The 22,853-nt window shown below is 60.0% G+C and overlaps 11 protein-coding genes across 13 annotated transcripts; 7 read left to right on the top strand and 4 right to left on the bottom strand.

Annotated features, from left to right (window-relative positions):
• Nucleotides 1-246: 246 nt before the first annotated feature.
• SDRG_02350 (hypothetical protein) lies at nucleotides 247-1,036 on the top strand (the record flags this gene model as incomplete). The annotated part of the gene is made up of 1 exon (XM_008607933.1): nucleotides 247-1,036. A coding segment is annotated over one exon (676 nt), but the record flags the coding sequence as incomplete, so codon positions are not given.
• Nucleotides 1,037-2,072: 1,036 nt separating this feature from the next.
• On the top strand, nucleotides 2,073-6,499 carry SDRG_02349 (the record flags this gene model as incomplete). 2 transcript variants are annotated; one of them, XM_008607931.1, is made up of 10 exons in its annotated part: nucleotides 2,073-2,664; nucleotides 2,709-2,988; nucleotides 3,059-4,651; nucleotides 4,697-4,819; nucleotides 4,869-5,209; nucleotides 5,252-5,451; nucleotides 5,497-5,843; nucleotides 5,885-6,015; nucleotides 6,066-6,238; nucleotides 6,283-6,499. In XM_008607931.1, coding segments are annotated over 10 exons (3,962 nt in total), but the record flags the coding sequence as incomplete, so codon positions are not given. The 2 variants fall into 2 exon arrangements, with proteins under 2 accessions (XP_008606153.1, XP_008606154.1); XM_008607932.1 differs by lacking the exons at nucleotides 6,066-6,238; nucleotides 6,283-6,499 and having other exon boundaries at nucleotides 2,075-2,664; nucleotides 5,497-5,900.
• On the bottom strand, nucleotides 6,448-10,221 carry SDRG_02348 (hypothetical protein). Its single transcript, XM_008607930.1, has 6 exons — nucleotides 9,333-10,221; nucleotides 9,074-9,283; nucleotides 7,141-9,021; nucleotides 6,797-7,094; nucleotides 6,599-6,748; nucleotides 6,448-6,551 (listed from the first exon to the last, which is right to left on the bottom strand). The coding sequence occupies exons 1-6, from the start codon at nucleotides 10,133-10,135 to the stop codon at nucleotides 6,480-6,482; spliced, it is 3,414 nt and encodes a 1,137-aa protein (XP_008606152.1). The 5' UTR covers nucleotides 10,136-10,221; the 3' UTR covers nucleotides 6,448-6,479.
• Nucleotides 10,222-11,435: 1,214 nt separating this feature from the next.
• On the top strand, nucleotides 11,436-13,652 carry SDRG_02347. Of its 2 annotated transcripts, none has more exons than XM_008607929.1 (8): nucleotides 11,436-11,725; nucleotides 11,771-12,052; nucleotides 12,099-12,183; nucleotides 12,227-12,343; nucleotides 12,399-12,487; nucleotides 12,541-13,128; nucleotides 13,173-13,442; nucleotides 13,488-13,652. In XM_008607929.1, the coding sequence occupies exons 2-8, from the start codon at nucleotides 11,897-11,899 to the stop codon at nucleotides 13,593-13,595; spliced, it is 1,413 nt and encodes a 470-aa protein (XP_008606151.1). In that variant the 5' UTR covers nucleotides 11,436-11,725; nucleotides 11,771-11,896; the 3' UTR covers nucleotides 13,596-13,652. The 2 variants fall into 2 exon arrangements, with proteins under 2 accessions (XP_008606151.1, XP_008606150.1); XM_008607928.1 differs by having other exon boundaries at nucleotides 11,767-12,052.
• An 86-nt stretch (nucleotides 13,653-13,738) lies between these two features.
• SDRG_02346 (hypothetical protein) lies at nucleotides 13,739-15,402 on the top strand. The gene has a single exon (XM_008607927.1). It carries the CDS (start codon nucleotides 13,768-13,770, stop codon nucleotides 15,367-15,369), a length of 1,602 nt encoding a protein of 533 aa, XP_008606149.1. The 5' UTR covers nucleotides 13,739-13,767; the 3' UTR covers nucleotides 15,370-15,402.
• A 259-nt stretch (nucleotides 15,403-15,661) lies between these two features.
• SDRG_02345 (hypothetical protein) lies at nucleotides 15,662-17,704 on the top strand (the record flags this gene model as incomplete). Its single annotated transcript, XM_008607926.1, has 6 exons — nucleotides 15,662-16,808; nucleotides 16,855-16,926; nucleotides 16,975-17,046; nucleotides 17,092-17,234; nucleotides 17,288-17,372; nucleotides 17,420-17,704. The coding sequence occupies exons 1-6, from the start codon at nucleotides 15,690-15,692 to the stop codon at nucleotides 17,702-17,704; spliced, it is 1,776 nt and encodes a 591-aa protein (XP_008606148.1). The 5' UTR covers nucleotides 15,662-15,689.
• On the bottom strand, nucleotides 17,660-18,394 carry SDRG_02344 (hypothetical protein). The gene has a single exon (XM_008607925.1). It carries the CDS (start codon nucleotides 18,373-18,375, stop codon nucleotides 17,758-17,760), a length of 618 nt encoding a protein of 205 aa, XP_008606147.1. The 5' UTR covers nucleotides 18,376-18,394; the 3' UTR covers nucleotides 17,660-17,757.
• A 268-nt stretch (nucleotides 18,395-18,662) lies between these two features.
• On the top strand, nucleotides 18,663-19,400 carry SDRG_02343 (ADP-ribosylation factor-like protein 2). Its single transcript, XM_008607924.1, has 2 exons — nucleotides 18,663-18,734; nucleotides 18,784-19,400. The coding sequence occupies exons 1-2, from the start codon at nucleotides 18,670-18,672 to the stop codon at nucleotides 19,277-19,279; spliced, it is 561 nt and encodes a 186-aa protein (XP_008606146.1). The 5' UTR covers nucleotides 18,663-18,669; the 3' UTR covers nucleotides 19,280-19,400.
• Nucleotides 19,401-19,787: 387 nt separating this feature from the next.
• On the top strand, nucleotides 19,788-20,457 carry SDRG_02342 (hypothetical protein; the record flags this gene model as incomplete). Its single annotated transcript, XM_008607923.1, has 5 exons — nucleotides 19,788-19,856; nucleotides 19,904-19,992; nucleotides 20,046-20,161; nucleotides 20,205-20,275; nucleotides 20,314-20,457. The coding sequence occupies 5 exons, from the start codon at nucleotides 19,788-19,790 to the stop codon at nucleotides 20,455-20,457; spliced, it is 489 nt and encodes a 162-aa protein (XP_008606145.1).
• Nucleotides 20,427-21,034, bottom strand: SDRG_02341 (hypothetical protein). Its single transcript, XM_008607922.1, has 2 exons — nucleotides 20,929-21,034; nucleotides 20,427-20,838 (listed from the first exon to the last, which is right to left on the bottom strand). Exons 1-2 carry the CDS (start codon nucleotides 20,990-20,992, stop codon nucleotides 20,522-20,524), a joined length of 381 nt encoding a protein of 126 aa, XP_008606144.1. The 5' UTR covers nucleotides 20,993-21,034; the 3' UTR covers nucleotides 20,427-20,521.
• A 333-nt stretch (nucleotides 21,035-21,367) lies between these two features.
• Nucleotides 21,368-22,441, bottom strand: SDRG_02340 (N-ethylmaleimide reductase; the record flags this gene model as incomplete). Its single annotated transcript, XM_008607921.1, has 1 exon — nucleotides 21,368-22,441. One exon carries the CDS (start codon nucleotides 22,439-22,441, stop codon nucleotides 21,368-21,370), a length of 1,074 nt encoding a protein of 357 aa, XP_008606143.1.
• Between the last annotated feature and the right edge of the window lie 412 nt (nucleotides 22,442-22,853).

Here is a 22,853-nt window from a genome sequence, read left to right as displayed (position 1 = left end):
GTGCAAGGCGGCCACGCGAACAGTCTCGTGGCGGGCTGCGCTGCGCTCGATTGCTCAATCAGCGTTGTAAATCCGCCGCGTTTGATTGGATATCAAGTAGCCAATGAAAAGGCGCATTGCGCGGTGTCGTACTTTTTGGGCCCGATACAAACGGCGTGCTCGGTTGACAGCCGAAACACCCGGTCGTATCCGGATTGAGAACACACTATCCGGATTGGCGCCCGCGGCTCTGCTCTGCAGTTTGGATTTTGCCTCGAGCCACCGCGGTCCGCTTGGTAGGTGCGGAGACGACCCCCTTTTCGTACGACATTATTTATCGCTTGCCGCCATGCAGCCTTCCCGCGCCGCCTCCTCCATGCTGCCACGTGCCGCCTCGATGGACCTGCCGCCCATGCGCCATGAGCCCGCGCTCGCCCGCGCGGCCTCGCTGGACGACCGGGCTTGCGCGACGCGGCCGCAGATCGTCGTCCCGAGCGACTGCTTGAGCATGATGACGATGACGTCGTCGCCCATCTCGGTGCAAGCGGTGCACAGCGGGACGCTCGAGGACGAGATGAAGTGCTTTGGCCTCGACGTCGCGACCGAATTCCTCTTTTGGAAGGAAGAGAACCTTGCGCTCCTCGAAATGTCGTTTCCAGCGATGGACCGCGACCTCCTCGAAGACGTCTTGATCGAAACCAACTACGATCTGGGCGCCGCCGTCGACATGATCCGCGCGCGTGTCGACGTGATCAACGACATGGACGGCGAGGTCTCGTTGGCGCTTGACGACATGATGCGCCACCAGATTGGCTCGAGCCATACGCCGCACGAGTGGGTCCTTGTCACGGACGACTGGGTCGTCGTCGACGAGACCACCAACAAGCTGCCGTTGACCGACTACACAAGCATTGCGCTGCACGGATCGTCGGCCTACTACTAGCTCGCTCGCGCATGTGTTTTCTGTTTGTTTTCTTATCTATCGCTCCCGTAAAGCGCTTGATAGCGTCGCCAATTTTGATATAAATATACATAAGTTATCTATACAAGAGGGCAACGACTCTGCAGCTACCAGCACCTGTCGCAGGGCAGCGGCAAGCATGGCGACCGTGGCCATCCGGTCCCGTCGCTCTTCGTGGCACACCTCAAAGTTGAAGTAGCCCACCTTGGTCGCGGAATCTTCCGTATAAAGATCGTAAATTATCCGGACGACAAGCGCACGACCTTTTGCAGGTGGTGCAAACTCGTGGACGCAACGAAAGCTCGCTGGACGTCGTATCACTTGGATACGAGGGGACGGGCATGCGGCGCGTTGGGTATACTCTCAGTGCACGCCTGGTATCGCGGTTCCTTCTGGTATGTCCGGATAAAGATTGAGTCGTGGGCACGTAGTTTATCCGGATGATACTAAGAGAAGCAGAAGACCGTTGGTGTGCGCTTCCTTGCGTCGAATGTGCGAGAGGCAGAAGACCAGGTGCTTGGAGGACGCATATAATTACAGGCGGGTGGCAGGCTGGTGCAAGCCTCCAAAGTAAGTACCTTCTCCGAGCTTCTCTGAGAGAACGCACGTACCTCTTTCTATATCAGAGAAGCTCGCAAAGCCCGGTGACCATTCATATGCGCTCGTAGGTGTACTGGGTACAAGCAAACCCGATAGGGCGTGCTACACGACGTGTGTAGCGAGTAGCTTCTTTTGCGTTGTTGTATTCGATCCTATGCTACTATCCTATGCCGATGGATCGAGAGAAATGGATACCGTTGGGATCCAAATTTCAGAAAGTATACTGGATTGACATCACTATTTGACATCACAGTACACTATTCCATGTAGGCATTTATTATAGTGTGACGTTCAAATGTAGGGAACAACACTCTTTTTTGGAGAACGACTCGTGTTGACCTGTACTTATACGAAGAAGAGATGGGCGACTCCTTAGTGCCCGACCTGGGTCAACCCTCTGGCGTACGAGCTTGTCCTTCGCACTCGTCGCCCTGTCATTGCTTCCGCATCCCAAGCGTGTTCGTTTTATGTGCAATCGATGCATTGGACTTTTGTAAATGGTGTTAATCGCTTTTAGTGTCCGTGTCGTTTGAAATGTGGAAGATCGCACGGTGGGTGACGCTGGCATGGCACGCGGCCGCGGCCTTTCCGTACCCGTCCACGCCGGCCAACCACGCCAGTGTCACAGCTGCGCTCGAGCAGTATGCGCTTGGCCAGAAGGCCATGGCGGCCAACAAGCTGGACGAGGCCACACGCTGCTACGCCGCTGCGATCGCTGCGCACGACGCGTTTGCGCCAGCGTACAACAACCTCGGGTACATCCTCGGGCGCCAGCACCGCATGGCCGACGCGGTGGCGTACCACACCAAGGCCGTCGAGCTCGCGACCTCGAATGGCGACTGGGAAACGTATGTATCTGCACAGAACAACCTCGGCTACACGGCGCGCGATGGCAAGGGGTATGCGCAGACGCTCGCCGCGATCCAGCACTACGACCTTGCGCTGCGCGTGCGGCCGCCGCTTTGCGCGAACGCTACGTACCTGTCGGTGCTGTACAACAAGGCGTCGGCGCTCTGCAGCCTTGGCGAAAACGACGGCGCGCTCCCGCTCCTGCTCGAGGTGCTGCAGCTCGACCCGCACCACGCCGGTGCGCTCTTGGACCTTGGTACGATTTACTACTACAAGTACGTACGTCGTCATCAATGACCTTTCGTTGAACGCACGAAAGGGGCGACCTCGCGGCCGCGCTCGCGCAGCAAGACAAGCTCCTTCGAATCGCACCGACCATGCGCGACCTCCTTGGCGCGCTCAACAACAAGGGACAGTTTCTCAAGGAGATTGGGCGCGTGCACGACGCCCTGCGCATGCACGAGCAAGCGCTGGCGCTGGACCCGCGCGATAGCAACACGCGGCTCAACGTCATTACCGCCCGTCGGCAACTGTGCCACTGGGATGCCGCCGACGACTGGCAAGAAGGCCTTCTCCGCACGACGCTGCACGAGATACAAGTACGCTTGCGTGACCACGGATGGAATAGTTGTCTAATTGAAGGACAAGTTGTCTCATTTTTCGTCCTAGATGAGGCACGTGCCGTCGCTGCTGCCTTTTGACGCGACGCTCATGCCGATCGCCGACGACGTCAAGAAGGCGATCGCGGTCGCCAACGCCCGTCAATGGCAGCAGTCGCACGCGCTCGCGTCCTCCAAAGATACGACGCGTCTTCCACTGCGCGTCGGGTACTTGAGCTACGATTTTCGGAATCACCCGATGGGCCAGCTCACGGTCGGTGCGATCGAGCACCACGACAGGAGGCAGCTGCAAATCTACGGCTACTCGTACGGTCCGGACGACGGGTCCGAGTGGCGCCGTCGCATCGCCGCCGCCTGCCACGTCTTTGCCGATGTGCAGCGTCTCTCGGACGTCGAGATTGCTGCCGCCATTGCAAAAGACCGCATCCAGATTCTGCTTGATCTCATGGGCCACACCCGCGGGGCCCGAGTTGGCATTTGCAGTCTGCACCCGGCCCCCATCGTCGTCAACTACCTCGGGTACCCTGGCAGCATGGGCGCCGACTTTACCGACTATGCGATCGTCGACGCGTACGTCGTGCCCCCCACGCGGGTCGCATCGACGTTTTCAGAAAAAATAGTGTACCTTCCGCACACGTACCAAGTCAACGACTATGCGTGGAGCGTCGAGACGTGCGTCACGCACTGCGTCTCGGAGCTGACGGCGTACGAGCCGCGCGCGTCGTTTGTCTATTGCAATTTCAATACGATCAACAAGATGGAGTCGACGTCGTTTGACGCGTGGATGCGGATCTTGAAGCGCGTGCCCCGCAGCGTGCTCTGGCTGCTCGAACCCAGCGCGGTGGATGCGGGCGTCATGGCCACGTTTCGCGCCGAAGCGGCGGCCCGGGGCGTCGACCCGCGTCGGCTGCTCTTTGCGCCCCGGGTTGCGAAAGCCGCGCACTTGAGTCGGCTCCGCCACGCGCACCTCTTTCTAGACTCGTTCGTGTACAATGCGCACTCGACGGCGTCGGATATGCTCTGGGCCAACTTGCCGGTGCTGACGTTGGTGGGGCACACGTTTGCGGCCCGGGTCGCCGGCAGCTTGCTCCGGCTCCTGGACGCCGACGCCGCGCGTTTGCTCACGACGTATAGCATGAAAGAGTACGAAGACATGGCGGTGGCCCTCGCGACGACGCACCGACCGCATTTGCAGCAGCTGCGGCGCGTTGTGGCGGCTTCGACGCTCGACACGCGCCTCTTTGACACGGCCGATACCACCAAACGCTTGGAAGCGAGCTACCGCCTCATGCTCGAGCTAGCGCCCGTGCGCATGCATGTGGTCGTGCATCCGGTGGCGCGTCATCGGGACGTCCGGCGCGTTGGAATGGCCGACGCGATTGTGCACGAGATGCTGGCGCACCAGACGCGCGGCGAGTTTGCCATCGCCGAAGTCGGGTACCGCCGACTGCTCTCGGTGCGGCCCGACCACGCGGACGCGCTGCACCTCTACGGCTTGCTCTTGCACGCCCTCGACCAGACACGATTGGGGCTTCCGTTCTTGCTGCAGTCGATCGAGCGCATGCCTCATGTGGGCTTTTACCGCGCCAACTTTGCGACGATGCTGGCAGCAGCCGGCGACACTACGAGTGCGCTCCAGCAGGTATGCATTGCACTCTTCGGTCCTAGTACCGATGGCAACGCGTAGTTTGCACTGGCACTGCATCTCGAACCGAGCCAGCCCCGCGCGTTGTGGCATTTCACCGAGCTCCTTGTTGACGCGGCCATGCATGCGGCGGTGCTCGAAGCCCACACCCGGTACTACCCCCAGGTCGCCAACGATCTCTGCTCGACCAGCGAGAGTAGCAAGTGCACTGTAGGTGGCGCGGCTTTGGAGTCATACCGAAAGACTCGCGCATCTCTTCCACGTTGCGTACGCCCATGCACAGCTTGGCCACATTCCCGTCGCGATCGCTCTCTTGCGCTCTACGTTTCTCAACCAAAGCGAGGACGTGCCGCTGAAGATGGTGGTCAAGGCCAAGTACAATCTGGGCGTGCTACTCCAGACGCTCGGCGACTTTGACGCGGCGAACGCACTTGCCATGGAGGCGGTGGTCGCTGAGCACAAAGCAGCGCACGCTCGACATGTGCTGGACGCGCCCGTACCACGCACCGGCGGTCGCATTGTGGTCATCTACTGCTACGAATACGGCCAAACCTGGTAGCTACCCCAGAACCCAAGAAGAGCTGAGAGCACATGTAGGTGGCCGCACTGGGGACCGTCGTCGACGCGGGATGGTGTCGGCGGCTCGGAAGAAGCCGTCATCTACTTGGCCCGCGCGCTCGCCCGCCTCGGACTCGACGTGCGCGTGTACGCCGACCCACGTGCGGCGGACGTTGGCGTCGATGGCGAAGGCGTCCGCTGGTTCTCGCATGCAGCGTTCGATGCGACCGCGCACATTGGTGGGCTCCTGATACATTGATACGTTTCCTAGCACTATCTTGTAGACGTGTTTGTTGCGTGGCGATACCACATCTCCGTGGCGTTGGCCACCGCCGCGACCCAGTCGTTCGTGTGGCTGCACGACGTGATCGACGGCCGCGTCTTGACGCCGCGATTCCTGGCGTCGCTCACAGGGGTCTTCTGCCTCTCGCGCTTCCACGCCCAAGCGACGCTTCTTCTCGACACACCCAAGCTACGGCTCTCGGGCAATGGCGTCCCACCCGCCGCGTTCGTCGTCGGACGCAACGACCCCCACCGTTTTGTGTATGGGAGTGCACCCACACGCGGCCTCGAGACGCTCTTGCTGCACTGGCCCACCCTGCGCCAGGCGCTGCCCAACGCCACGCTCCATGTAGACGGACCCTACCCCGACCCCGCCGACTCTGTGTGTAGGTGTACTATGGGCTGACAGCCGCCGTGCGTCGAACGGCCTCGATCGAGTGGCAACGCCGCATCGAAGCTCTCTTGGCCCAGGACGGCATTGCCTACCACGGCCTCGTCGACCATAGTACGCTCGCCCGCGGGTATCCGTCCTACTCTGTCTCCTGCTGGCAACAACATAGTGGTGGTGCAGGTATGCGACCGCTGGCTTTTACCTCTACCCCACCACGTTTCCCGAGACGAGCTGCGTTTCGATCATGAAGGCGATGGCGGCCGGCGCGATCCCCATTACATCCAAGCGCGGTGCACTCGCCGAGGTCGTGGGACCACATGACATGGGTCCGGCGACCGCGCTCGTTGACGACGGTGCGTCGATGCGTTGTCCTCTCCGGTGCTGAGGGTGTTGGTAGCGTCCGAGGCGTGGATCCACGACTGGCTGCACAGTGTGATTGCTGCGGCGCGCATGGACCCAAAGGAGTTGGCCGCCCGACGCGCTGCCATGGTGCAGGACGCGCGCCAGCGGTTCCTTTGGTCCCACATAGCAGAGGTGTGGCAACGTGCCTTCGTAGCCGGCGTGTACAGAGAAGGATGACGTATATATATGGAGCTACTTGAGCTGCTTTTGGCACTTTTTGCAGTACCAGTCGTCCGCCGGCACGGCCGCGAGCTTGACGCATTTCTACGCAGCAAGATGGTGAGTATAAATGGACGATTCGGGATGACTACCAAGTGGAAGACGCGCTCACAACCGCGCGTCCCGTCCTCCGAGCCGCAAATGACGTGCGAGTCCATGCGAATGCGGCCGCGCTTGCACTGCCCGCACGACTGGTTTTCGCATTCCGAGCAAAACCAGTCTTCCCCTGGACTCAGATCGTCCTACGCGACCACATACGCGTCTCATACGATCGGCGCGTTGAGTTGTACCTCATCGAGCTGAAGGCACGCCGCGTGGAACGCCTTGGGGCAGCCGTCGCAGAGCAAGAGCGTGCCACCGGCGCCGCAGTCGTTGCAGTACGAGTCCCACTGCTGCGTCGACGGCGTCTTGGCGTCACGTGTCGGCGACGCCAACGACTCGGCCTTGACCTCGCGCTCGAGGTTGGCTCTCCGAACCACCGGGTACACGGGCTTGACGCTCTTGTCGCAGTGCGGGCAAAACGTCTTGCCACGAGGGACACGGCGGAGGCCCACGCACGTATAGTGAAAGACCCGGGGGCAGCCATCGCTACACCCAACGCTCAAGTACAACCAAACCTTACAAAAACGCGTACCAGCAGAGGAGCTCGCCGCCGTCGCCGCAGATGCAGCAGTATTCTTCCCACTCGTGGGCCTTGGACGGACGCGCTTCTTTCGTCGGCGTGTCCGGGTCCTCCTTCATCTTGCTCTCTTCCTTTTCCTTTCGGATGCTTTTGCGAGCTACGCTCGACTCGGAGAGACCGATGACGTCCATTCGCTGGAGAAAGGACGCAAGTGCCAACCCGACGCTCGAGAGCGTCGTGCTTGAGCGCACGGTGCCGACCCACCGGTCGCGCGCTTGCTTGGACGGCCAGAGTCCGGTATCCACAAACGTCTCGTCTTCGTCATCGTCTTCGTCCTCCTCCATGTCGACATCGTGCTCGTCATTGTCGTGAAGGAGCTTGGGCATGTGGGCGTCGGTAACTTGGCGCTCAATGGCCAACAGCGGCGCGACGAGGTCCTTGGCGGTCTGGCACGCTTGCACCGTCGTGCGCCACGTTTCTTTGGTCGTCGTCGTCCACGACTCGGACGCCTTGTCCTCCAAGTGCTTGGAGAGCCAGCTCTCAAGGTGTACAAGCTGCGCAACAAGGTCGTCGACCGACATGTTGGGCAAGAGCTGCGCCGACCACGATCGCGCCTTGTTGGTCCACGCGCTCTCTTCCTTGACTGGCGTCAGCGTCGTCTCGAGCAGCGACGCCAGCTCGAGTTTCAAATGGTGTTCGCGCGTCCCACGCGCGTCGAGCGCCGTCACAAGCGCCTTGACGTCACTCAGTTGGTCGTAGTAGGCCCACTCGTGCTTGTCATTCTCGACGTAGACACGGGACCCATCGCCGCGGAAGACCCAGTACTTGTGCTTCATACGATCCTTGCCAACCGGCTCGGTGCGCACGAAGAACTGACGCATCGTCTTGTCGAACGCCCGCTTGCGCTCTTCCATCTCGTGCTCCTTGACCAAGTCGGCTTCGAGGCGCTCCAAAAACTCGTCGGCGTCCTCCACGAGCTTGATGTCGGCCGAGGTCGCGGGCTCGCCGTTGCGCGAGGCCCGCTTCGAGTGCATGCCGAGGTCCCGCGCCGCCTTGAGCGACGACCGGAGGCGGTCGACGTCGCGAATGTCCATGGCCACGTGGAGCTCTTCCGCCACGAGCTGCCGCTTCCGCGCGAGTTGCTCTTTTTGCTTTTGGCGCTTCCGCGTCTCGAGCCGGACCCGGCGCTTCTCGTCCTTCTCGGCCTGGAGCTTCTTTCGTCGCGAGAGGTACTCTTGGCGCGAAATGACGCCGTTCGCTTGCATCTCCTTGAGCGACGTCTCTTCTTCGTCCGTGCCGCTGCTCTCGTCCGAGTCCAAGTCGTCATTGTCGCTCGCCGACGCGACCGACGCGTTCTCGCTGACGCTCTTGTCGTCGTCAGTCGGCGGCGCGCCCTTCTTGCCGCCCTTGAGCCACGAGCTCATGGCCGACTTTTGCTCGGACGCGACACGCGCCTTCTCGGCGCGCTGGAGCTCCTTGAGCTTCTTGTCTTCCTCGGCGGCCGCGCGCTTCTCGTGGAAGAGCATTCGGCTGTGCTCTTTGGCGGCCTCGACGCGCTCGGTCGCGTTGTGGTTGATGAGGTACCCGACCTTGTTCGTGCTGTACGCAAGCGTCACGAGGAACCGCAGCAAGGCGACCTTGTGCGCGATCGGGAGCGCGTAAATCTCGTGCTGGGCGAGGCCGTCGACGGCCGCGCGGAGGTCAGGCGACGCATTGTTAAAGTACCGGGGTACGGCGCAGATGAGATGACGCAGCACCGACGGCCACGAGATGAAGTTGAGCATGTTGGAGGTCGGGACGCCGACCGTGAGCGGCGCGTGGACGACTTCGTACCGGTACCGGTCCATGGCATCCATATCGTCTTCTTCTTCGGGCACGTAGCTCGCGTCCTCGCTGCGTGCATATGGACATGAGCCCATGGAGGATATGGGACGCGATGTCGTACCGGTTTTCTAAAATCAAGTCGAGAAGCGCCATGTGCACTTCGCTGACGAGCGTCGTCATGGCGTCCGATGTTGCGAGCGCGCTGCAGAGCTGCTCGATCGAGATGGGCGAGAGGCCGAGGAGGTCGTGGAACGAGTAGACGAAGTCCCAGACCGGCAAGAGGTCGTGGAAGACGCTTGACGGAAGACCGCCAAAGTCGCACGGGACGGGCCTGAAGAAAGACGTGGTGAGTACGCAGTTTGGAGAGAGAAAGGACGTACGTCGGTCGGGGCTCCGGCGGCGCGTCGTCGTCGGGCACGACCTCGAGGTCTTCGATCGGGTACCCACGCTTCTTGGTGAGCGCCTGTTCGCGCTTCCGGAGCGCCAAGTCTTCCTTCTCGAGCTTGTCGAGACGCTCCTTTGCCTGTCGGATGGTTTCCGCGAGGTTCTCGGCAATCTTCCCGAGCTTCTCTTCCTCGCGGTCCTTGTACGTGACCTTTTGCTTCTTGACAATGCGCTCCCTCATGTCGAGAACGCGCTTGGCCTTGTCTTCGAGCGCCTTGGCGCTGCGGCGCGCGGACGCTTCGTCCTTGGCCCGCTGCTTCTCATAGCGAACCAGTTCGCGCTGGCGCTTCTCTTCTTCGCGCCGCTTGCGACGCATCTCCTTGACGTCGCGCTTGGCCTTTCGGCGCTCGAGCGTGTCGCTGCACAGCTTGCAGTACCAGTTGCTGTCGGGCGACGGGACGTCGTCCGGGTCCATGGTCAGACACGCCGTGTGGAACGCGCGCGGGCACCGGTCGCAGCAGAGGAGCTCGCCGCCATCCTTGCACACATTGCAATACCAACGGTTGTGGTCGCTGCCACGGCGCTCGTTGTCGCTGCGACCACTCAAGTCGTCGTCATCGTCGTCGTCGTCGTCCTCTTCGTTGGTGTCGGCCGTGTCGAGCTCTTCCTCGGACGGCTTGGGGCTGTACTCGCGCCGGCGCTTCTGGCTCGCCTTCTTCTTCTCCAGCGCCAGCGGCTTGTCCTCCATGTCGCTCGCGCTCTCATGGTCCTGGGCGCAGAGCTGCCCCACGCTCATCATGATGCTTCGGCCAGGGGTTGCTGTCGGCAAAAAATAAAATAAACGAACACAAAGCCGGCCGCGCACGCTGATTGGATGCGAGAAACGAATTTAATATTGCAGCCAAAAGCCCAAAAACCCGCAATATTAATATATTTGCCGAATTGCGCAGGGCGTCAGAACCGTCCATTCAACATGGACCGACGCCGTCGCCAGCCCTCGTCGCGCCACGTCGCAGCCCAATTGATCGATGGTCGGCCCACCACGAGCGCGCTCGGGTCCTCTTTTTATGTATTTTTTCATGTAATTATTGATGGAATTATGGACAATATTAGTGTGTTGTTGGACCGCCCCAGTGGTTCTACCCCAGCGTTCTGCGCTGCAAGCGTGCCGACTTCGACCACGTCGATCGGCTAACCGAAGCTGCGACTACGAGTACCGGCTGCAACGACGACGGCAGTATCCGAATCGCGACCACCGTCGCTGGTGTTGGTGGCGAAGGTCGAGTTTGACGCTGTGGAGGGAAACGGGGTTACTGCGCAGGACAAGCGACACGACGCGCGCCTGGTGTGGTGCACAGGTCGTGGTCGCGCCAAGGTTCGGTCAACAAGCAGCAACCGAGCTCCTCTGGTATCGAGCATAATGGTGGGCACACTGCTCACAGAGACAGGCTGGCCTTCGCTCCTCGGCTTGGCCGCCAACGTTCCGCGTCTCGGGTACCGGTAGCTAGTGGTTGTACCAACTGGGGAATAGGGTTTGCCAATGGTCGCATCGACCGCGCCGGGTGGCTCCTGTATGACGTTCGAGGCGTGGCGACCGCGCGTCGAGCTAGTACTCTAGTCTTGCTTGGTTGCGAGTTAGCGTGGGTCAGCGACACGTGGCTCGTCGGTTGATGAGAGCCAACCTGCGACGCTCGACACATTGCACCCCAGAAAAGCCAAGCCAAGCCAGTGCTATACTAGTAGTCGTTCTGTGCATGAAGCTCCACGCATAGCACGAGCGCTATGTACAGCACACCTGCAACGATCAGCGCTGAGAGGCAGTTGCTGCCTCATGCAGTAGCCTCATGCAGTAGTTGAGCACTGGATATTCATATCTAGTCAGCTCTCGAACCACAGGGCCGGGGACGAGGTGATGTCATCGTTGGAGATCGTCCTACGGGAAGACCGTTGTTATGGGGGTGTACCGAGCCCGTGCCAGGGTGCCAGCAGTTAGTAGTTCTAGTTCACTTTTCTAGTTGCAGTCTAGCACACAAGCCCGTGCGGCCTGTCTGGGTTTTATCAAGACTGTCTCGATTGGTTGCTCAAAAACCGATCGTTTTAAATAATTAAAAAACAATTGGAGTCGGCAAGGAGTGCAGGATCCCGACAGCATGCTGCAAGCGATGCGACGAAGCTCACGCGTCCAAGCCCGGGTCGAGGCCGCTGCCGACGCGCCGCCGAGCCGAGAGGCGTCGCCAAGCCCCGAGCGCAAGCCGCCCAGCCGCGCCAAGGCGGCGCCGCAGCACCCACGGAAAGCGGCCTTGAAGAAGCCCAAGCAGGGCGCGGACGATGGCAGCGAAGACTCGGACGTGGACATTCTGCGCCAGCTCAAGGACACGCGACCCATCAAGTATGTATGACTACATGCACTGATGTTCATGCTTTGTGTAGGAAGCGCGTGAACAAGCGCAAGGAAACGGCGAGTGGTATTCCGCTCCTCGACAGCCTCGACGCGCTCCTCGCGGCCGACAGCGCCGAAGTCGAGAAGAAGAAGGAACACACGCGCAAGCTGCAAAAGATCATGCAAGAGACGGCCGAGATCCAGGAGCAAGACCACGTCATGGACAGCGAGATCGCGGCCAACCTCAAGGACCTCCAGGCCGACGAACACCTCTTCTCGATCGAAAAGCAGGCCGAGACCGAGCAATTTGGCTACGTCTTTGAGCCTATGACCGAGGTAGCATCTCGGGTCTTCCATAGGTATGGACTCTTCGTCGTCGTAGCCGATTCCGCTGCCCCGTTTCGAGAGCGTCAAGACGGACGACGCGGACCTGGCTCTTCTCTACGACGCGATCGCCCTGGCCACAGGTCCATCTCTCGTTCACCCACGATGGCTAATGATGTGTGTCAGACAACCTCGAAGAGCTCGGGTCGCTCCTTCACTCCAAAATCATCTTGATCTATTTGCATGAGAAATGCGGGCTCGTCGAAGCCCCTGCGCCGATTACCGCCTACCTCTTTGCCCTTGGTAGGTAGAGGTTATCGTCACAGCACTTGGCTCACGTCGCACGACATACTCGTAGTCGGCGCCCACCCGAATGACCACATTGTCCGCGGCGCCTTTCTCAACCTGTTCCTCCTTCTGACATCCAACAAGAGCGACATCGTCCAGGTCGCTCCATTGCTTTGATCACTGCTTCAATGGGCTCAAGTGGGTTCGAGTAGTTTACGAACGGCCTCCCGTCGGCGCTTCTCGCCCAGCACGTCCCGCTGCCGATCAGTATGGCCGCCAAGAGCTTGGAGCTCGACCATTTTCTCGCAACCTTCAAGCTCTACGGCTTCCAGGAGACGAAGCGCGGGCTCAACAGCGTCCAGCGTGCGTCGACGCGTGAGACGACAACAGTCAATGACGCGCTGCCGTTCCCGTCGCTCAACATGGAGTACACGGTCATGGTCTTCATCCTCGCGCTCCGCACCGAGAGCATGAAGCTGCCCGACTTTGACACGTTTTGCGCGGTTGTATTCTTTCTCCGGCTGCAGTTTGAGACGACGATCCGCCCGCAGCTGCTCGAGCTCACGTCGTATGCGCTGGAAGCGCTCTTAGACCAGTTTACCCCGCGCGAGTGGCGACGCGACTATGCGCGCAAGCTCATCATGAAGATTGCGAGCGGCAGCGAAGGCTACTTCAAGTCGGCGGCGGGCTGGCTCACGATCGCCCGGCGGCTGCCGCGCACGGACCGTGGCACGCAGCTCACGACCGGCCTTGCGGTCTACGTGCTGCAGCACCGCATCGACCAAAACGGCGCCGCCAACGTACTCGAGTATCATTCGAATGCAAACCCTCATGCGGCTATTAGGAGGAACCGCTCGAGTTTCCTGTCGGCTACCACATTGTGATCGACATTGTCGCAGCGCTCGTCGACTCGCTCACGCACACGTATGCGCAAAACAACGTGCACGTGACCGCGCCGCCCTACGAGATGATTTGCATGAAGATCGGGCTCATGGACCTCGCGCTCCAAGCCTATCTGAATGACGCCAAGACCCAAGACATTTCGCTGCTCTTGGGCAAACTCGACTTGCTCGCGGACGCCAACAAGGCGATGCAGTGCGAAGAATGGCACCAGGTAGGCGTGACCCTCTCTCTGACGCGAGCTCCATGGCGTCGATAGCTCAAGACACTTGTGAGCTTGATGCACCGCAAGTATGCGCCCGAGCACCTTCGCGTTGGCCGCTCCGAGCCACCAAAGGCCAAGAAGCCCCTCGTCTTTGACGAATAGCTGTTGATATCGCATGAACCACATCTAGTTATTGTGCGTTGGAAATCTGGATCTGGATCTGGCGCGACTTGGATCTCGTGCTTGTGATTGGATCCTTGGCGTTGCATTTGAACCAATCAAAAGCGGCGAAAAAGATCGCAATTTTGGGGTTGTGTGGCAGAGTACAACAAGCATGGGCGACGTCTACGCGCTGGACCTCGAGGCGCTGAGTCGCATCGCGGGCGTGCCCGAAGAAGACCTTGTGGCCGGCCTTCAGAGCGAGTCCAAGCACGTGGTCACGGCGCCGCATGCGTTCGACGGCTTTGTCGTCGGCGTCGACCAGCTCGTGCTGCATCCCTCCGAGACAACGTCGCTCTTGCCCGTGACACGACCCCGGACGGCAAAAGCCAAGCTCCAGACCGCGGTGCGGACGATTGGTCGGCTCCAAGTCACGGCAAAGCACATTGTCGAGCGGCGAAAAGCGGCCTTTCTAGAGGCCACGACGCCGCTGCCGCTGCCCGTGCCCGCGCCGCTCTTGCTCACGTCGCGCAGTGCGCTGTTGATTCCGGTCGCGGAAGACGCGACCGAGTATGTCCTCGCCGTGCCCGAGTCGACGCCGTCCGACGTGTACCTCGACGAGAGCACCGAGTCGTCGCTCGTGCGGCGGTTCTCGCACCTCCCGACCGACATAACGCACGTGAGCGTCGAGACCGTGTACGAGAGTGGGTCGGATGCGCACCACGTCATGCACGTGCAGCTCGTCGTCGAGAAGCGCGTGCCGTTCGTCGGGTACGCGCTCCTCATTGCCGCGCTCCTCACCATCTCGTCGCTGGGCGCCGCGCTCGACCTCCAAGCCGGCGTCGACCCGTTCGTCAAGCTCTTCTGGCGCACGACCGCGTCGATCCTCGGGTTCCTTCCGTTTGCATTCTACTCGGTCCACGCGTACGGGTGGCCGCGCTGGACGCCGTCGCTTTTGCTCGTCTTCCTCTTCTCATGCGTCTCGTACGCGCTCTTCCTCATGACCTTTCTCTGGTCGCTCAACCACACGTCGATCGGACACGCTTACATCTTCAACAACTGCCACTCGCTCCTCATCGTGCTCGGCAAGGTGCTGCTCGGCAAGCCCGTCGTGCTCTTTGAAGCGCTCGGGTCGGCCCTTGGCATCGTTGGCGGCGTCGTCACCACTCTGGATCACTCGGGCGTCGACGCCAACTCGAGTGCGGTGCCGCCGTCGTGGCAAGGCGATGTGGTTGCGCTCATCGGCGCTGTCGGTGGGGTCTTCTACCTCCTCACGGCCAAGAAGCTTCGCGCAGACATGGACGTCTTCCTCTACATGACGCTGCTCTTTGTGGTCACTATGCTACTGCACTTTCCCGTCTTTTACGTCCTTGGGATCCCCAACGACCTCTGGAGCATCGACGACACGATCGGACTCTTTGGCTGGATCCAAAGCGACCGCCTCGGCATCGAGCTCTACCTCGTGTTTGTGTGCACGATCATCGGCACGATGGGCTACATTAGCGTCATGAAGTACTTTGACCCGATCGTTGTGAGCGTCGTCATGCTCCTCGAGCCCGTGCTCGCGACAGCAATCGGCGTTCTCCTCGGCGTCGATAGCATCCCCGGCATCCTTACGTGGATCGGCGGCGTCCTTGTCATCGCCGGCACATGTCTTGTCGTGCTCGCCGCCAACAAGAAGACGGAAGCGCACGATGCGACCGAAGCCATCATTGCTACGTCGTCGAGCCAAAAAGGACCCGTTCACATGTGCACCGTCTCCAAGCGCCGCGGCTAAGCCTCGGGAATACATACATGTTTCATCTACCTAGCGGTGATGAGGACGCCACGCAGAGAAGGTCGCTTCGCTCGGTCTGCCCATGGGCTAGCGCAAGGTAGAGTAGGTTTCGCTGTCTGATGGTCGTGGCATCGACAAACCGTGTTGCGATCGTGCAGCCGTGGCAGGCCATTGGCTGAATTGAGATTTCACTAGCCAATTGGAACCCACCAAATGGATGCCACGTCGTGGATTGGTAAAAATCCAATCTCGAAAAAATCGAACGGTCGGGCGGTTGCACCTTCGATATTTCGGCCACCACGTTGGCTACTAACGGCAAGATGATGGACCGAGACGAAGCACGCCTCATTGAAGAGACGAACGCGCTCTTGCGGCTCACAGGCTTTGGCGACCGGACCTTCAAGACCGTGCCTGAGCTCGTGGCCAGCGTCTCCTCAATGAGCGTCGCGCTGTACGAGCGCCTCTTTGAGCTGCGTCTTGAGAACGTCGTTCGTGAGCCCAAGACAATCGCCGACTACAGCGAGAACGCTCAACGCGTTGTTGATGCGCTCGCCGCCGCCATGCTCTCGGACGACCTCGCCAACGTGACCGGCGTTAAAGTGTGTACTGGCGACTTGGCCGCGATCCGGGACCTTGTCCGCGTCCTCACCCACGTGTATCAAATGCTGCGCCGCTCCCAGCGCAACGACGACGCGTCCAGCGAGAGCGACCGCAGTCTCCACGAGACCTACTACATCAAGCGATCCAAGAAACCGACAGCGAGCAAGCGCGCCAAGCGACCGCCGGACGACGAGACGGGGCTCTTGACCACGCAAGCGTACGGCCGGTACGTGCCCATGCCCAGCGCGTCGTCGTCGACACGCAGCAGTCGACGCGCGTCCGTAGCATCTGCGTCCAGTGCATCATCGTCAGCGTCATCGCGCAACCCAAAGCCGAGTCAGACGCGGCGCGGCTCACCGCCCAGCGCAGCCTTTGGCAGCGTCTCTTCCGTCTCGTTCACGGGCAGCGAAAAGGGCGAGCTCGACGATACGTCCATCTTTAGCTTTCATCCAGACGACGAAGACGAGGAGGAGCATGCGAATGCGACAGAAGGACCCGGCGACGAGAACGAGCACGTCGAACCGGACGAGAGTGACACGCCGTTGCCTCTGCCTTTACCCGTGCACGCAGCCGAACATCTGCGAAAAGCGAGTCCTCCACCGGCGCCGGTCGCCACAGCCATGAACCGAAGCGGCGATCGATCCAGCCTCCCTGCCAAGCTCCGGCTCGAGGACATGCTGTCGTACGGCGGGGTCTCCATGGCGTCGTCTTTGCGGACATCGGCGTCTGCGTTGCCTCCAAAACGACTGCAGCCGCAACCCCTCCTTGGCGCGACCGAGCGACTGCACCAAGCGCGGTACAAGGCTGTTCTCAGCGACCACGTGCACAGCCTGCGCCACGTACGTACCTCGTTCAACATGCTTTCCCACTCTCTTTTCACACTAGCGGGAAAAGCAAGAGCACGACCGGCTCGGGCGTGCGCTGCAGCAGCAACAGCATACGCAGCAAGTCGAACGCGTACGCCATTTTGACCTATATTGATACATTGATACTATAAGATCCTAGATTCGCGCCATCAAGATCCACCACGAGCTTCGGCGCCAGCGCATTTCGCTCGGGTTGGACCAAAAGCGTGTCGTACGACCTCTGCGAGCACGATGCGCCGATGCCAACGTGCTGTAGGAAGAGAAGCACCTGAAGCAGACCATGGACTCGCTCCTCGAGATGGAGCGCGAGCGCGTGCGTCAAGAGCACGAGGCGACGGCCGCCGCCCTCCATACGATTCAACAAGACCACAAGAAGAAGGAGGCCGCGCTCGAGACCTTGTACATCTTTGCCATCTTGCATCCCGTCATACTGATATGTTGCGTATGTGTAGCTATGCCCATCAAATGGAGTTGGCCAAGGAGCAGCGCGAGCGGGAGGTCCACGACCGGTCTCTCCTCGAACATGCCCACCGACTCGTACGTTCGTTCTCATGGTCCGTCGCGCGACTGCCGAGGGTTTGTAGGCCTCGGAGAAGCTCTTGCGGGAGACGCGGCTCCAGCGGGAGAAGGAGCTCCAGGAGATTATGGCCCAGCGCCAGCACTTGGCCCAAGTGCAGCAGTTTCGCCAAGAGCGTCGCCTTGACGCGTACATGGTCGCCTCCAAGAAGGCGACGCCCGTCCTGCACCTCGATGTCCAGAAGAAGGTCAAGGACCCCTTCCACGCGGCCGCAATGCAGGCCAAGACAGCGAGAACGACAACGTACAGTCGCAGCAACGTCGTTCGGCGCATCTATGGCAGTGCGAAATAGTAATAACTACTGTACATCGACCATGAAGGAGCGAGAGCGTTGAGAGCGCATTATTAGAGCTGTACAGTTCGAACGTGCTGATGCTGATGCGTCTCGTTGTCGTTGTCACTGTCGCTAGGGGCGGGCGACGAGGGCGGCGACTCGGGCATGAGGTGGTACTGCTTGATGAAGCGCTTGCGCCAGTGCCAATCGGCCTTGAACTGCGTCGCCGAGAAGCCAAAGGCCTTGGCGACCTCGAGCGCCTTGGCTTGGAGCATGTCTTCGGTCACGGGCACGGCGTTGTTGCGCAAATGCACGATCCATTCGAGGATCTGGTCCTCGGCCGCCGGCGAGAGCGTCGTACCCACGCCTTTCGGGCGCGAGTTGGTCTGCGACCCATGAATCGGGTGCTTGGCCTTCTTCTCAATGTCGGCCCGGATGCTCGCCCACTTGTAGATGTTCTTGCGCTTCGTATCGAGCGCCCGCCCGACGAGGCGCGGGAAGAAGTGGTGGAGCGTCTCGGGCATGCTGCCCGTCGCGCGGAAGTGGTCGATGATGCGGAGCTTGTCGAGGTAGGTGAGTCGATGGCGCAGCCCGCGCTTCGGCGCCTTGGCCTTGGCCTCGGTCCCATCGCGGAAGCTCGGCCGGCCTTGTGGCGTCGCCTCGAACGTCCCTTCGGCTGTCGCTTCCATGCCCCGTGAACCGGGTTTTATTTCTTGTTAAAAAATCGTCGGTAAGGAAGGCCTGTCTATTTGCACGTGATTTAAGCCATGTGGTCGCTTCTCCTGCGATAGTCGTCGGAGCGACGGACGCAAGCGCACTGCGGTCATATCGACACACCTGCATTTGCATCCGTGGGTAGGTGCTTGCAAAGCGTTTGCACTAGAAACACACAGGTCTCCTGTGTGAGTGATCGAAAAGTTGCGTTCGAATAGTCTACTGGCGACCGTCCTGCCGAATTGGCTTGCAATTTTGCTTTCGTCGGTATGGGGCTGCTCACGATCTTGAAGAAGGTCAAGCAGAAGGAGAAGGAGGTCCGGATCCTTGTGCTGTACGTGGCGACGACGAGGTGGCGGTGGCTCATGCTACCTCTTGTCTAGCGGCCTCGACAATGCAGGCAAGACGACGATCATCAAGAAGTTTATGGGCCAAGACATCACGACGATCAGCCCGACGCTGGGCTTTGACATCCAAACGCTCGAGTACAAGCAGTTCAAGCTCAACGTCTGGGACGTTGGCGGTCAACAGACGATTCGGTCGTACTGGCGCAACTACTTTGAGCAGACGGACGGCCTCGTGTGGGTCGTCGACAGCGCCGACCGCCGCCGCATGGACGACTGCAAGCGCGAGCTCGCAGCGCTCTTGACGCAGGAAAAGCTCACGGGCGCGACGCTGCTCATCTTTGCCAACAAGCAGGACCTCCCCGGCGCGCTCAGCCCGGACGAAATCGTGGTTGCGCTCGGGCTCCACGAAGCGCAATTCGAGAACCGCCACTGGAAGATCCAGTCGTGCAGCGCGTTCACCGGCGATGGCCTCGTCGACGGCATCGACTGGATGGTCACAGACATTGCCAACCGCATCTACTTGCTGGAATAAGAACGTATATGATTGCATGTTGCTATCGGTGGCAGCACGATGAACTACGAGTTAGCACATGCGAACGAGCGTAGCGCCCATGTCTTTGTAAGCACCAGGCCACGTATTAGCTCTACTTGACATCAAGGTATGTCACTCTGCTGCGATGCTGACCTGGGTGCTTTTGCTGGTCGACGGCCCAGCGCCCGCAATGTAGCTAGAGTAGCTATATGTAGCCCAGTTCTCAACCTCCCAGAGTACGTGCAATTTGCAAGGGCGATACCTGGGCAACAGTTTAGCTGGTTAGCCGTGACGAGGTATTGCTCAACACTGTGCTGAGGGACGGAGCTGAGCGATCTAGCTGAGAGAGCTTCGCATCGGATGCTCGGCCTTTCTTGGGCGCCGCAAGTGGCGCGCCCGGATTGGCTGAAATCCCATCCATCGAAAAAATAGCGACGCTTTTTGACCAATGGCATCGACGCATGGAAGGTTGAGGGCCTGCGTCGTCGTCAATATCGAAGCGGCCAGCATGATCAAGGGGATCCTGATCGTCAACAACCACGGGAAGGCGCGTATCGTCAAGTTCTACGAGCACGTCGTACGTCACATGCGCTCTTCGCCGACGTCGACCTCATGCGCATGTAGCCGGACGCAGAGCAGCAGGCGGTCATCCGCGATATCTATACGCAAGTGTCCAAGCGCCCGGACACGCTCTGCAACTTTCTCGAGGGCAGGTACGCGCATGCTACATGGTCTATGGACGCCATTGACTCATGCGCTTGGCTAGCGTGCGCTACTGGGGCGATGGCATCAAGCTCATCTACCGCCACTACGCGACGCTCTACTTTGTGTTTGCGGTCGACAAGCAAGAGAGCGACCTTGGCATCCTCGACCTCATCCAAGGTATGTCCATCTCCCCAACGATGGCCTCATGGAGCCAATGTAGTCTTTGTCGAGACGCTCGACAAGTGCTTTGAGAACGTGTGCGAGCTCGACCTGATCTTCCACAGCGACAAGGTACTCATTGATCCGATGGCATTGGCTCATGGACGCAGGTGCATTACGTCTTGGACGAGATCGTCATGGGCGGCATGGTGCTGGAAACCAACATCAACGAGATCCTGACGGCCGTCAACGAAATGAACAAGCTCGACTCGAACTCGACGAAGCGGTCGCTCCCAGGCACGACCAAGAAGTAGCGGGACATAGGTGTATAAAGGAAGAGGAAGCCGCTGCAAGGCTTTGTCGTTATAATGCGAGGCTTTAGATCATGACGCCCTTGGTCTTGGGCGCGTTCTTGGCCTTCTCTTCCAGTTCGCGGTCGAGCTTGCGCATGGCCTCGGCTTCCTTCTCGGCCGCCTCCTCTTCGTCCGTGAGCACCTTGACGTTGAAGTCGGCGAGGCGCGCCTCGAGCTTGGCCATGCGCTTGGCCAAGACCGCGTTCATAGCCTCGACGGCCTCCTTCTCCTGCTTCATCGCCACGAGCTGGATCGAGAGCGACAGCGTCAAGACCGTGACACCAATGTTGAAGACGTTGAGCTTCTGCGACGTGAGGTGGCCAAGGAACGATGTCGGGTACTCTACAGGACGCATGAGCCGTCGCTTCCAGCAGCAGCATGGTCCGTGCAGACGAAGCATCTTCTATCGCATGCAGGAAGCAGGTTACGCACCAGGCTTGACCGGCTTGGCCGCGGTCGACAGCGCGCGTCGCAGGAGGGGCATGGATCGCTGCATCTTCGGCGCTCGACGATTTACTGGCGATCGACTCGATGCCAACCGGTTCGGATACGTTGGCATCTAACCGGATATCCATGCGTGTTTAAAACCAATCCAACATGTATAAAACACAATGCTAGTGAATAAAACAAAATGCTCCCGAGCAACCTTCAACCAGCGTCTTTCACCAGCGTGTTCATCCCTACCACAGCCATTCCCTTCTCTGCAAACCCCAAACCCATGTCCACAGGATCCACTCGGATCCTATCTCGCTTTCTTCAACAAATTGTAACTCGTACAACTTGTCTTAACCCAAACCTGCATAACACTAGCACTGCTTTCGACGCAAACACCAGTACAGACGTAGCACAGCAAGTGGATGACCAAATGTTATCACGCCAAGAGCGGGTAGTCGTTGTAGCCCTTGGCACCGCCCGAGTAGAACGTCGACGGGTCCGGTGTGTTGAGCGGCGCTTGGCGCTCAAAGCGAGCGACCAAGTCGGCGTTGGCGAGCCACGCCTTCCCAAACGCGACCGCGTCAGTCTCACCCTTTTCAATGGCCTCGGTCGCTTCGTCCTGGGAATACTGCGCGTTCGTGACCAGCGTGCCCTTGTAGTGCTGACGAAAGATCGGCACGATGTCGCCCGTGAGCTGACCGGCGTTGTCGCGGCGCACCGCGTGCACGTAGGCCACGTCAAAGGCGTTGATGGTCGAAGCGACATAGGCTGCAAACGCCTCGGGGTCCGTCTCGCTCGACGCAATGAACCCCGTGTTGAGCGGCGAGAAACGAACGCCGACGCGGTCGCCACCGATGGCGTCGACGACAGCAGAGACGACCTCGCGCAGGAACCGCGTCCGGTTCTCGGGCGACCCGCCGTACGCGTCCGTGCGCGTGTTGGAGCTCGCCTTGAGGAACTGGTCGACGAGAAACCCGTTCGCGGCGTGGACTTCGACGCCGTCAAAGCCAGCGATTTCGACGCAGTTGCGCGCCGCCGTCGCAAACTGCTGTACGATCGCAGCGATTTCGTTGAGCGTGAGCTCGCGCGGTACGACGAACGGGACGCGGCCGCTGGGCGTGTACGTGAAGCCGTCGATTGCAATCGCAGATGGACCCACGGGCTCGGCGCCGTCGTTGTGCTCTGGGTGCGCACCGCGGCCAGCGTGCCAGATCTGGCAAAAGATCTTGCCGCCCTTGGCATGGACCGCGTCCGTGATCTTCTTCCACACCGCCAACTGCTCGGGCGAGTAGACACCGGGCTCGGCAAAGAAGGCCGACGTCTTGGGCGCGATCATCGAGCACTCGGTGATGGTCAGGCCCGCCGACGCCCGGTCTGCGTAGTGCTGGATCATGAGTTCGGACGGGATGTGGTCGCCCGGCGACGACCGGCACCGCGTGAGCGGCGCCATAAAGATGCGGTTGGGCAGCGTGAAGCGGCCAATCTGGATGGGCGAAAAGAGGTTGGGCATGGTGGTGGTGTCTTGGTGTTGATTGAAGATATTTGAAACTGAGCATTGTGGTGCAAGCCAGCAAAGGGTCGTAGAACCTACGACGGCAACGCCAAGCAGATCCCCCGAGAGGAAGAATCTGGGACGCGAGTGGCAGATGTGCGCGGTGCAGTGACCTCAGGTTTTGTGCACGTATAGCGCAAGCAGATCACCAAAGAAGAAGCATCTCGTTCGAACCAAAGACTTCGCCAGCGCCTCGTAGAGGCCGTCCTGAGCCACGCGAGTAGCTTTGAGCCATATGATTGGTGGATGTGATCACGAGGACGTATAATGATTGGACAATGGTAAACACATATGTCTTCTCGTGTCATGACGGGGCTGGCGGATCTGCAGTCATCAGCACTCGATGGATCGAGCTTTGGAGCTGCGTAGA

The sequence above is a fragment of the Saprolegnia diclina genome, assembly GCF_000281045.1.
Source record: "Saprolegnia diclina VS20 unplaced genomic scaffold supercont1.5, whole genome shotgun sequence".
NCBI classification, from domain to species: Eukaryota; Oomycota; class Saprolegniomycetes; order Saprolegniales; family Saprolegniaceae; genus Saprolegnia; species Saprolegnia diclina.
Note: the sequence above shows the minus strand (reverse complement) of the source record. Positions and strands in the feature narration are given on the sequence as shown.